The 11,275-nt window shown below is 42.1% G+C and overlaps 3 protein-coding genes across 4 annotated transcripts; all 3 read left to right on the top strand.

The window, feature by feature from the left end:
• The first annotated feature begins 713 nt into the window (after nt 1-713).
• Nucleotides 714-4,514, top strand: myct1a (myc target 1a). The gene is made up of 2 exons (XM_077551902.1): nt 714-967; nt 3,425-4,514. Exons 1-2 carry the CDS (start codon nt 913-915, stop codon nt 3,967-3,969), a joined length of 600 nt encoding a protein of 199 aa, XP_077408028.1. The 5' UTR covers nt 714-912; the 3' UTR covers nt 3,970-4,514.
• An 82-nt stretch (nt 4,515-4,596) lies between these two features.
• On the top strand, nt 4,597-9,889 carry serac1 (serine active site containing 1). Of its 2 annotated transcripts, XM_077551898.1 has the most exons (18): nt 4,612-4,671; nt 5,119-5,222; nt 5,322-5,358; nt 5,420-5,562; nt 5,992-6,081; nt 6,266-6,295; nt 6,434-6,565; nt 6,645-6,766; nt 6,846-6,974; nt 7,057-7,170; nt 7,255-7,417; nt 7,504-7,654; nt 7,744-7,885; nt 7,958-8,058; nt 8,328-8,425; nt 8,614-8,796; nt 8,878-9,021; nt 9,212-9,889. In XM_077551898.1, exons 2-18 carry the CDS (start codon nt 5,129-5,131, stop codon nt 9,346-9,348), a joined length of 2,010 nt encoding a protein of 669 aa, XP_077408024.1. In that variant the 5' UTR covers nt 4,612-4,671; nt 5,119-5,128; the 3' UTR covers nt 9,349-9,889. The 2 variants fall into 2 exon arrangements, with proteins under 2 accessions (XP_077408023.1, XP_077408024.1); XM_077551897.1 differs by lacking the exon at nt 6,266-6,295 and having other exon boundaries at nt 4,597-4,671.
• Nucleotides 9,890-10,532: 643 nt separating this feature from the next.
• gtf2h5 (general transcription factor IIH, polypeptide 5) lies at nt 10,533-11,201 on the top strand. Its single transcript, XM_077551906.1, has 3 exons — nt 10,533-10,635; nt 10,840-10,895; nt 10,992-11,201. The coding sequence occupies exons 2-3, from the start codon at nt 10,861-10,863 to the stop codon at nt 11,170-11,172; spliced, it is 216 nt and encodes a 71-aa protein (XP_077408032.1). The 5' UTR covers nt 10,533-10,635; nt 10,840-10,860; the 3' UTR covers nt 11,173-11,201.
• The last annotated feature ends 74 nt before the right edge of the window (nt 11,202-11,275 follow it).

Here is an 11,275-nt window from a genome sequence, read left to right as displayed (position 1 = left end):
CGTCTCGCCATTCCACCACCATGATGTCAGTATGCATAAATATACTGATTTTGTTTTTCGGAGGCAGGTTTCTGGACTGTTTTTTTTTTTTTTTTTTTTAAAGGAAAGTGGTCTGGCTGCTTGACATAAATAACGTGGCCTCTGCAGCTTCATACCAACACCATTAGAAAAATATTTCCTTTTGTCTGCCCTGATACATTTCAGATGGAGCGGATTACAGACAGCACCGACTATGCTGCTTATCAAGGATGACTTGTCACTCACTGATTTAAAACGCACGTATACTTGCGGTGTTCTATGTCAGCTTTATCAAAATAAATGTTTATTCTGGGGCTCCGTTGCCGCCAGAAAGGGCCAGACGACCACTGACCTGGCAGACTATTTGGAAAGTATGAGACGGAATTTAAAAGACGCGTTAAAACTCATTAGTTAGTATTGGATTAAAGTAGTGAGTGTAATGGCGTGTCCGCTTCCTTATTCACAGTGACGGTTATCAACCTGAAGGAAATGATGGTTAGAGGAAGTGTGGAAAAGCAAACACTCCCTCTCCCCAACGCCAGGATCTCTGTCCGGCAAAGATAAGCCTCTCATGGAGCTCGTTTCAGGGGGGAAACGCAGGAAATGTGACAGCCTCTGATTTTTTTTTTTTTTTTTCCACACTTCCATAAACAAGACAAACGGCAAAGTTTCGCCGCCAGTTCACGAGCGCCTCTGAGCCCGGGGGGGGGTTGGAGGCTGACACGCGCAGAAAGGCAGAAAGAGGGGAGGAGAGAAGGACAGGAAAGAAGGTCTGCAGAAAGACAGGAAAATCCATTAGTGTATGTAAAAAGAGACAGGCGAAGAGGGAAAGAAGAGTACGAGTGGTCTTTTTTTTTTGTTTTTTTGTCCTCTGATGACGCCACAGGCAAAGTCATGGCTGTAAACAATACGAATCTCTTCATGGAAATTGTTCAGTCGTTTGATGCTGGTGAGTTTCTACTAACTTTCTTTATCTTACCGCGTGCTAATTGCCACTGTTTCTCTCTCGGGAATTGCCACGTAATATAGTAATGAGTAAAAGTAAAAGGCGGATTACAAAATGTAACTTTCAGATTTTGAAAGTAAACGGTGAAGTGTAAGGAGAGGAAATTGATGTGTTGTTCATGGCAGGCATCCAGCAAGGATTTAACCGCCGCATTCTTTTTCCCGTCTTCACCATGAGTGATTGTAAAGTGAAGACGCAATCGGGAAAAAAAAAAAGTTGTCGTAAGCCCCCAATATGGAAAAACATAAATGATTGTAGGCTATATACTGGGAATAGTTTTAGGGTTATATTAAGTGTTTAAGGTGTATATTACTAGGACATCTATGGATTTTGCTTATATGCACTTAAACACTGTTAAAACTTGTAAACACTACGATACAGATTATGTGGATGTGGACCAGAAAGACAAAAATGTTACCCCCATAGACCAAAATGTGCACCAGCATTTAAAAAAGGTATTGTCAAGCTTTTTCTTCCTCTGTGATTTTTTTTTTTTTTTTTTTTTTTACTTACTTAATGCTGCATAACCGCCACCAACTGAAACCAATGTGAATTGATGATGGCCATATGATGTGGCGTTTGTCATCGCCATCTAGTGGATGGATGGATAGATAGATAGTAGTGATGGCAAAATGAAGCTTCATGAAGCGTTTGCGATACTTTTTGACTCCTCTAGATGGTGCTCTTGGTTTAAAGATAAAGGCAAGTGCAATAAAAATTGATTACATTTGCATTGCATCTTTGAATCATGAGTGCCATCTTGAGGAGTCAAAAAGTATCGCAAGTGCTTCATGAAGCTTCATTTTCCCATCACTAATAGATAGATAGATGGATGTATACAGAAATTTGTGCTACCAAGTGTATAAATTTGACACTGTGGTGTTAAAGTGGACCCCGGGTTTGGATGAGGAAAATAATGGGAAATGTTAGCAATGATATATACCACCCTTGACAAACCATCACTTGCTTTGACCTCACCAAATTCAGCCATCTAGAAAGGAATGATGTTTTTGTTTTGTTTTTAAAAATCAGCAAAAATCCTGTTTTGATATAAAGCAGCAATGGCTGAAGTCATTAAGAATTGAGGTCAAGTAACTTCAGCCAAAATCTGCTTCTTCTTTTCTTTTTTTGTTGTTTAACATCGCAAGACTTGCAAGGATTTTCCGCACAAATAATTCTGGGTTGAGATCAAAATCTTAAAATACAGATGACAAACTGTAGTGATGACACACTCCCTTCTTCTTTCAACGTGTTCCTGAAGAAGAAGCACTAATAAATCAGACTGTGGAAAGGAGAGTGTGTGATTGTTGGACAAAGAGCACCAGAGGACTTAAGGGGAGGCGCAACATTGAGAAGAAAAAAAAAATCAACATTTCTAAACGGCAGCAGGGTGGAATAGTGCTTAACATGTCTGCCTCACATTTCTGAGGTTTGGGGTTCACAGTTCCGACGTTCCTGTGTGGAGTTTGCATGTTCGCCTTGTGCTCATGGGGATTTTTAGGGTACTATATGGCTTCCTCTCACATTCCAAAAACATGCGTTAGGTTAATTGACCTAAACCAGTAATTGCCAACGTGGCGTTATGTGTTCGAGTACTAGTAGTACTGCTAGTACATGAGCTATGCATAATGTTAAAGTACCTTCAACTTAAAAAAAAAAAAAAATTCCAGTATTTAACTTTAAAATACATTACAATACATTTGCAATGGATTGTTTTCAACTATTATTCAGATACAATTTGTATTTAATTTGAATGCACAATACACATTCAAATCGTTACTAAAATACAGTTTTTACTTTCCTGTGTTGAAATTTAAGAGTTTTGGGTAACCTATAAGAAGTACTGTATTCGAGTACATCTAGGAGTATTTAAGTAACTTTTAGGAAGTTTATGATTATATCTAGGAGTATTTAGATTACTTTCAGGGAGCTTTTTTCCCCCCGATAGAATAAAAAATATTTGTTACTTTTATTTGAGTACACTCTAAAAACAGTTGGGTCAAAAATTATCCAACTATGGTTCAAAGATGGACCGATCGTCTACTTGGGTCAATTTGACCCAAATTTGAGTCAAGAAATTGGTCTTTTAGTGTAAAACAACTCATTAATATTGGTCGGATCGTTTACTTGGGTCTTTAAAAAATAGGGTAATTTTGTATAAAACCACCCAGAAAGTTGGGTCAAACTGACCTATAAGTGGACCAAACTGTTGTGTACATTTAGGTGTATTTGGATAATTTTAGGTAGTATTTGGGTAAATCCAAAAGTGGGCCTACTTTGTAACTGTAATTAATTATTGGTCATCATGGCGGTACTTGGAGCGCCTAAGTGATTTTTGGAAGTGGTACTTCCCAAAAAAAAATTGAGAACCACTTATCTAAACGATGTCTTCTGTTCCAGTCCCCCTGGTCATAGCTTTCAGCGTTTCCGTGGCAGTGGGCCTGCTTTTGGGGGCCCTGGTCTACGTGTTCCTGACCTGGTTTTCCCGGCGCAGAGCAGGCTCTGCCCGCATCACCAGCTGCCCCCCTCCTCGCCAATCTCGCGCCTCCCCTCGAAACCACCCGGGCTTCAACCGCAGCGCCAGCAACAACAACCACGACCGGCGGAGCAACAACAGCCTGGTCAGCGCCGCTTTCACCTTCCACCGTCAGACCTCCACCCCGGATCCCCTCGACCCGTTGGGGCACAAGTCGAGCTTCAGGGCGTCCACCTTTCACCCTCTCCTCCACTGTAGCCAAATAGCCAGGGAGGCAGAGGAAGGGAACCAGGGATCCCTGCCCCGCACGCCCACGTTGACGACCTCCACCGGCTCAGCTCACGCGGCCGCCGCCCGGCCCAGACCCCAATCGTTTTGGGGGGACGGCGTGAGGGGATTCCAGGCTACGCAAACCCCTCCTCCTGCTTATGAGAGCATTATTAGGGCCTACCATAAGACGCATACCTAGGACAAGAGGAACAGACTGCTCTGTGATTTTAAAATCTATGTTTGTTTTGTATGGCCACAAACAGCTCCATGGAAGGGACTATTCGAGAAAAAAGTGTTATAAAAGGTGTCTTAAAGTTTATTGCCTTACAAAAAAAATTATATACATTTGACTTTCAGAAATGAGGATAATGCTGCTTATGTGTAAAAATGCTGGTCATATAGCAAGCTAATAAATGAGCTCATATTAGATGTGTACAAACATGTCCACCATAAGTTTATGGTCTTGGTATTTAATAAACAGTTTCTCCAATTTTGATAATTTAAACGCATTTTGGGGGAAAAGGCTGCAAGGAAAACATGCATGTGTGTGCTTAAATTGTTTCAAACTATTTCAAAATAACTGAATGACGAAGAGTGCCGGAGGCCCTCGTGAATATGTGAGTAATTATTATGGGACTATGTTTCTAACTAGTTAATGTAATAAATGTATGCATCAAACAACCGAGTTTGCTGTTAAAGGACTTGCCATAATCGAAATCAATCCAAAAAAACACACACACACACAGAAAACTACATGCCACAGTACATTACTTTCCGCTAGTAAGTTAATGTAGGAGGCGTTTCCACTAGTGGTGACGTATTATTTGTGCGACATATTTATCAAAAACAGGGGCGCCGCAGCTCGCATTAGCTGGACAAAATTTACAACGCCAAAAAGCCGGTAATTTGGTTAATTTCGCAATTTTTGACACTACGAGTGGAAAACTCACTGCACCTCACGTCAAACTTGACGTCAGACGCGTTGTCAGTTTAAAGGTCGCTGTCAGTCGCGTTAGTTTAGCTTCGTGTGTGTGCGTGTGCGTGCGCGCGCGAGACAGTTGACGTACGTAATGTTGCACTAGGTCAACGCAGGCTCGTTTTACAGTGAAATGTAACTTGGTTTGACGGGTCACGTCGTTTGTTGACTAGCACCTTTGCTACATTTAGTATTTTCGGCGTGTTTACCTCTCCAAATGTACATCTACGAGTTCACATAAGGGAGCTCGGTGCTTCAACATAAAGAGAACAATCGAAACATGCTCGATAGACCTCGAGGACAGTAATTAGAGGACTGACATGCGTGCGTGCGTGTTTGTTTGTTTCTGTCACCATGATCTCCCCTCCCAAGTTCCAGAAGGATGTCTGCGACTGCACTGCGCTTGATCCGATGCAGGAGACTCAGCACGTCCGGCTTGCCTGGCGTGACAAAGGCACTACGTTGGAGAGATTTAAGTGAGTCACTGCAAGAAAAAAGAAAAAAAAAGTGCATCCCTATATATGGAGACTGATTGATGTGTAGGAACCGTTTAATGTTTTGGGTTTTTTTCCTAGGGAAGGTTGCCAAGGTAACAGGAGCCATGGTGTTAGGGTAGGTCTTTTAAAATCGCCTAATTTCTGGAGGTTTGTTTCTGACGGTTCCGCTTCTACAGAGGCTGCCTTTTCATCACGTACGAGGTGGTTGCCTTGGACAAGGCGGTGACCATCGACACCAGTGCGATTCTTCAGGAGAAGTACAAGTCTTACATCTACCTGCGGGCCAGCCCCTCTGATGAAAATGACAACCTCGCTGCAGGTAATGCCCAGGTGTATGTTAGAGAGGGATGCTGATGTTTTTTTTCTTTTTATATAAATAATTTGCAGACACTAGAAACATTGTTAGGTATTTGAGCACTACTACTTAGAAATCGTACTCACCATCCCTTTAAATGGTCTTAAAGGGAGAGGAAACACATCTGGCAAAACTGCTGGCAGGCATGTTTTTTTTTTTTTTTGTGACGGCCATGATACAGTTTGTCCAGGTGCTCAGTGACATCTTCTGTCAGTGCTTCCTTTCCTTGCTTCCTCTTTCAACTGTATTTCCTGTGCTGTACGTTCTCTCACTTCCCCTGGTCAAGGTATACTCAGAGGAAGTGTGCCCACCTTCTCTCATCACTTAACAGCTGGCAATTCTCATTTAAATAAAAGTGACTTTTATGGTGGGGGGGGGGGTGATATTTTCCAGGGCTCACACACAAGACAAGGAGGGAACTTCACAAAGCGGCCAGGCGCTTTCTAGAAATCTCTTCGCGGTTTCTGCTGCAGTCATTGGATGGTAAGAAACAGAAGAAAAAAAAAGCATTGATTCTGAATAGTGATCAGGAAGAAAGTAACATTTGGCTTATATTTAGAAAGAGCATACTACTGTAAATTCACACCACAATACTTACGTACCTTTTCATTGGACCGTAATATACTGTGATGCTGAATACATTAATTTTGTATCTTTTAAAAACCAGCTGCCGGGTGGATGACGCAAAGTTCGCAAGGTTTGTAATTAGCTAGATGTGGTGATCCGACGGTAGTTCTGTAGACTCTTTAGGGTCAGTATATCAGATGTTTTGTAATTTAAAAAAAAAAATTCAAAATAATCACCTATTTTACATTGTCTGTATTTGTTTTTTTAGAACGGCTCAGTAACGTGGATGCGGACCCACATGAGGTGGCCTTGTGGGTCCTGCTGAAGAGGACCCAGTCTGACAATCGTGCGCTCAGAATCCAAGCTGTGCAGGAACTGGCGGACAATTACCACTGGCACGGTAATCGAACACCAATTGTTGTTGTATTAGACAACACGGATCGCATCTAATAACATGATCAATGCTGATAACGATGTAGACTACCAGTATCAGACCGCAGCCCAGGTGATAGACCAGAGGACCGCGGTGGGCCTTGCTCGGACTCCTCGAGCAGATTTGAGATTCTTCCTCCGCCCGCCTGCACTTCCTGACCTTGATGATGTAAGTAATCGGCATGTCGGCATATCTCTTGGTTTTACTGTCGTCCCAAAATAGCAAGTTGACCAAATTTGCTTGACAGGGTTTCTCAGCAGAGGACGGCCTGAGGCAGTTGCTGGCCTCCCTGCCGCAGTCCGAAGTGGACAAATGTGTCCGGTACTTCACCTCGTTGGCCCTCAGAGAAAGCACTCAGGCGTTAGCAGCACAGAGGGTAAAAGATAAATCTGTTTTCTGAATGTTATCGACCAATCATGTTCATCCTCATTTTTTTTTTTCAAATGTGGTGCTGCAAGGGTGGTCTGTGGTGTTTCGGTGGCAACGGCCTGCCTTACGCCCAGAGCCTCACGTCCGTCCCCTCGGAGAAGGTGGAGTCCTTCTGCCTGCAGGCCCTAGTGCAGCATTCCAAGGTACTTTGGTACCCAATGGAAGAAGCGTCACTTCAAATCGTGTCGACTTCCCCCGAAACGAGCGTAGCGTGTTTGTCGTCGCAGGTCAGGAGCCACTGTGACCACATCGTGTCCAACGGAGGCCTGCAGCTCCTTCAGAGGGTTTATCAGCTCCGTCGAGACTCCAAGAATATACAAAGGAACATTGTGCGGATCATCGGGAATCTGGCGCTTAATGACAAAGTTCACCGGGCCATCGTGCAGTCGGGTAAAGAAAATAAATCATGTGGAAAATCCCGGTTTTTTTTTGTTTGTTTTTTTACTCCACTTCAATTTCTTCTTACTGACATCCAGGGTGGCTGTCAGTGCTCGCCGAGATGGTGCAGTCTCCCCACGTCATGGAGGCCTCCCATGCAGCTCGCGCCCTGGCCAACTTGGACAGGGAGACGGTGAAGGAGAAGTACCCGGACGGCGTCTACGTCCTTCACCCGCATACACGTGGCAAGTACGAAAAGCTCTTCTCGCTTCCTCTTTCCGATATCTTTTTGTGTCGTCGTTTTCCAAAGCAACTTTTTTTTTGGTGTTCCATTCCAGCCAGCCAATCAAGGCAGACGTGCTGTTCATCCACGGGATCCTGGGGGCGGCCTTTAAGACGTGGCGCCAGAGGGACCGAAGTGTGTTACAAGATGAGAACGACAAAGACTGCGGGGATGATTACACGGAGTGCTGGCCAAAGGCGAGGACGCCAAATTGCTTTGTGGCGAGATTTTGTATTGATGTGGAAACTTTGATGTTCTCTAATTAACAGACATGGTTAGCCTCAGATTGTCCAAATCTGAGGGTGTTGTCAGTGGAGTACGACAGCCATCTTAGTGACTGGATGGCCAAGTGCCCTGCCGAGAATCAGAGGTCAGAAATCCGTCTGTCAGCCATTCAGCCATTTTTCTACATTTTTAGGGCACATAAACAAACAGCCATTCACACTCACACCTACGAACAATTTATGTGAAAAAAATAAAAATGCATTTGACCAATAAAAGCCTCTTCCCTAGACTTTACCAATTATAGACACTCACTAATCTCATTTGAGTGAATAAATGCCCTGACCAATAAATGAGGAAATATTGTAGTTCCAAATGATGATCTTATTTATTCTTTCTATATTTGTCTTTCCTCAGAAAGTCTTTGGCCTACAGGAGTCGAGAGCTGCTCAAAAAGCTTAAGATGGCGGGAGTTGGAGACCGGCCGGTGGTCTGGGTAGCTCACAGTATGGGAGGTATGCTGGAGTTTAACTATCCTAACAACTGTGTGTGTCTTGGAACGGTCCAAAAATAATCTCTGGTGTGATTTCCCAGCTTTCGTTAAAAGTCTGAGCCGTAAACAACTCTGCCAGTTCCACTTCTAGAATCACAATGGCACATTACTAAATATTACTTTAAATTACCGACACGGTTTCTCTATCAGGCTTACTCGTGAAAAAAATGCTGATTGACGCCTCAGAGGACCCAGCCATGAAGGACCTGTTCAAGAACACCAAAGGCATTTTGTTCTACAGCGTTCCCCATCACGGCACCTTCATGGCGGAATACTCCGTCAGTGTCCGATATCTGCTTTTCCCCTCAATCGAGGTCAGAGAGCTTTGCAGAGGTCAGTGAGCAGGTCCCAAATGTAAAACAGTTCATTTTTGTTTGTTTTTTTTGACACATAAACACAAAGTGATGTTTTTAGACTCTCCAGCACTGCGTGACCTGAATGAGAACTTTTTGAACATGGCCAAAGAAAAAGAGATCAAGGTGCTAAGCTTTGCCGAGACGCTGCCCACAAACATTGGTCCTATGATCAAAATACTGGTGGTGCCAGCACAGTCTGCAAGTAAGTATCAACATCTTGTATTAAAGGCCATTTTATGAATTAAAAAAAAAACTAATCGCTCACAGACACATTTACAGAAATGGGAATATAAAAGATTTTACTTGTCAGTTAATTTCAAATTTGAGGGGTGGACAAGCACCAATTGTTCCTAACTTGACCCTCCTCACCTTGTTCGGTTGTGTGGTTCCAGATATCGGCATCGGGGACCTGATCGAGGTGGATGTGGATCATCTCAGCATCTGCAAGCCAGAGAGGAAGGACTCATTCTTGTACAAGCGAAGCCTCCGGTTCATCCAGGAAGTGCTGCACAGTTCCATCGGCCGGTGATGACCATTTTTAACACCAGCACGCTCCAAGCAACTTGAACCACAAATTTTCATCACCCGCATTGGTTACAAACCTGTCTTTCCTCACTGTAAAGATTACGATCAATTTAAAATGATCAATGACATGAAAAACCAGTGAAGAGTTGCCAGTAGTGAAAGTAGAAAACTGGATGCCAATCTCTCACTAATGCCGAGTGGATTTCAAAGCTTATTTTAAAAGTGACTATCGTAACCTTGAAAGATGTGCAACTACTTTTTATTTTAATTTTCTCAAGTCAGACCAACCAGCTTATTTAACACGTGATTTTTAAGTTTTGTATCTTAACTATTACACTGGCTTACCACTAAGTATTGAAGACCAACGTTACACTTTTGGATTTAATTTGTCAATGTATGCTTTTTACACATACGCATGTGGCTAATTAGAGACCTATTGTGATGTCTAACAAACTAGCACTGTTCACATTTTATTTTCAATCTTTTGCAGTCACAACACATTTCACAAATAATGAGAATAAAATGTGTTAAGTTGGAGGTCTCAACTAAGTCACTTCTTTTAAGATATGTATTTAAGAGCATTTTAATAACTGAATGTATGACTTGTTGAGCTTGCTGTAGCTCATATGCTATTTGTGTCAACAGTAAAAGTCAAGTTACAGCTTATTAAAATGCTAGAAATTTTAAAATGTACTTTAGATATTTACATAAAACTGACACGAAATTCAATATTCACCTTAAAAACTTACCACTAATCGATTGGCGGTTCACTGTAAACGCCACTGATGTGCATACTTTTAAAATTGGGCAACACACCTGCCGAAATTTTGAACGCATGCGCACTTCATTCAACAAAACTGTCCCTACGCGCTTGCCGTACGTAGGTTTTTGTTTTTATTTTTTCATTTTTACTTTCGGACAATTATAGACATTTACAACATTCACTTTTCACATACAATTATACCCGAAAAGAAAAAGGGATTTCAGTTTCTCCAAATCAGCTCGGCGAATTTTTATTTATTTATTTTTTTACAACTAGTGCTGCAGAAGTGAAAGTTAACAAAGCGATAAAATGAGCGTCATGACGTGTATTTTTAGTTAGCTCCTAGCATTCTTGTTTTTTTATGTTTATGTTTGAACGGTACTTATTCAACGTACCTGATCCTAATTGTAAATTGAAATTATTGAATAAACTAAAAAAAAAAGAGCGTCCCTCCTCAGTCAGGAAGTGAAATGTCGTCATCAAACTGAGACGCACAAGCTAGCGTCGAACCATAACAACAGATTCCAGGTTGGTTACGTTCATCTTTTTTTAAATATACTTAATGCCTATGTAAATGTTTTAGTTCTCGTGTACTAAACGTGCAAATATCACTGTGAACGTCCCTTTAAACTCGGGAGTTTAGCCGGTTGCACGCTGTGCCTACAAAATGGTTATCAGCCAGTTCAACACGGCTGCCTGGCGTATAATATGCAACTATATTTCCTACAACAGGTCTCAAATACACCAATCAATATGGTAAACGTGCACAAAGGCGTCCTTGTTGAATGGTAAAAAAAAAAAAAAAGTCCACTATACCTTTATCAATGTTATCTATAAGCTATTATTGAGGGGTATTCAAACTTCTTTTACCTTCTATTTCCAAGCGACCCCGCCATGAAGCAGTTCCTCCTGTACCTGGATGAGACCATGGCACTGGGGAAAAAGTTCATCCTGAAGGACCTGGATGACACGCATGTGTTCATACTCGGCGAGGTGGTCCAGACCCTACAGGAGCGAGTTGGAAAGCTCATAGACCAAAACTCCTTCACCATCACACAGAAATGAGACGCCATTGAAATAAAGGGAGAACTTATGATTGTCTGATTTAGTTTCATTTTTTTTTTTTTTTAAGTTATCATTTGTGGGCGATAAAGGTGCACACAACTGT

The sequence above is a fragment of the Vanacampus margaritifer genome, chromosome 19, assembly GCF_051991255.1.
Source record: "Vanacampus margaritifer isolate UIUO_Vmar chromosome 19, RoL_Vmar_1.0, whole genome shotgun sequence".
NCBI lineage: Eukaryota > Metazoa > Chordata > Actinopteri > Syngnathiformes > Syngnathidae > Vanacampus > Vanacampus margaritifer.
This window is presented reverse-complemented; position numbering and strand designations above follow the sequence as displayed.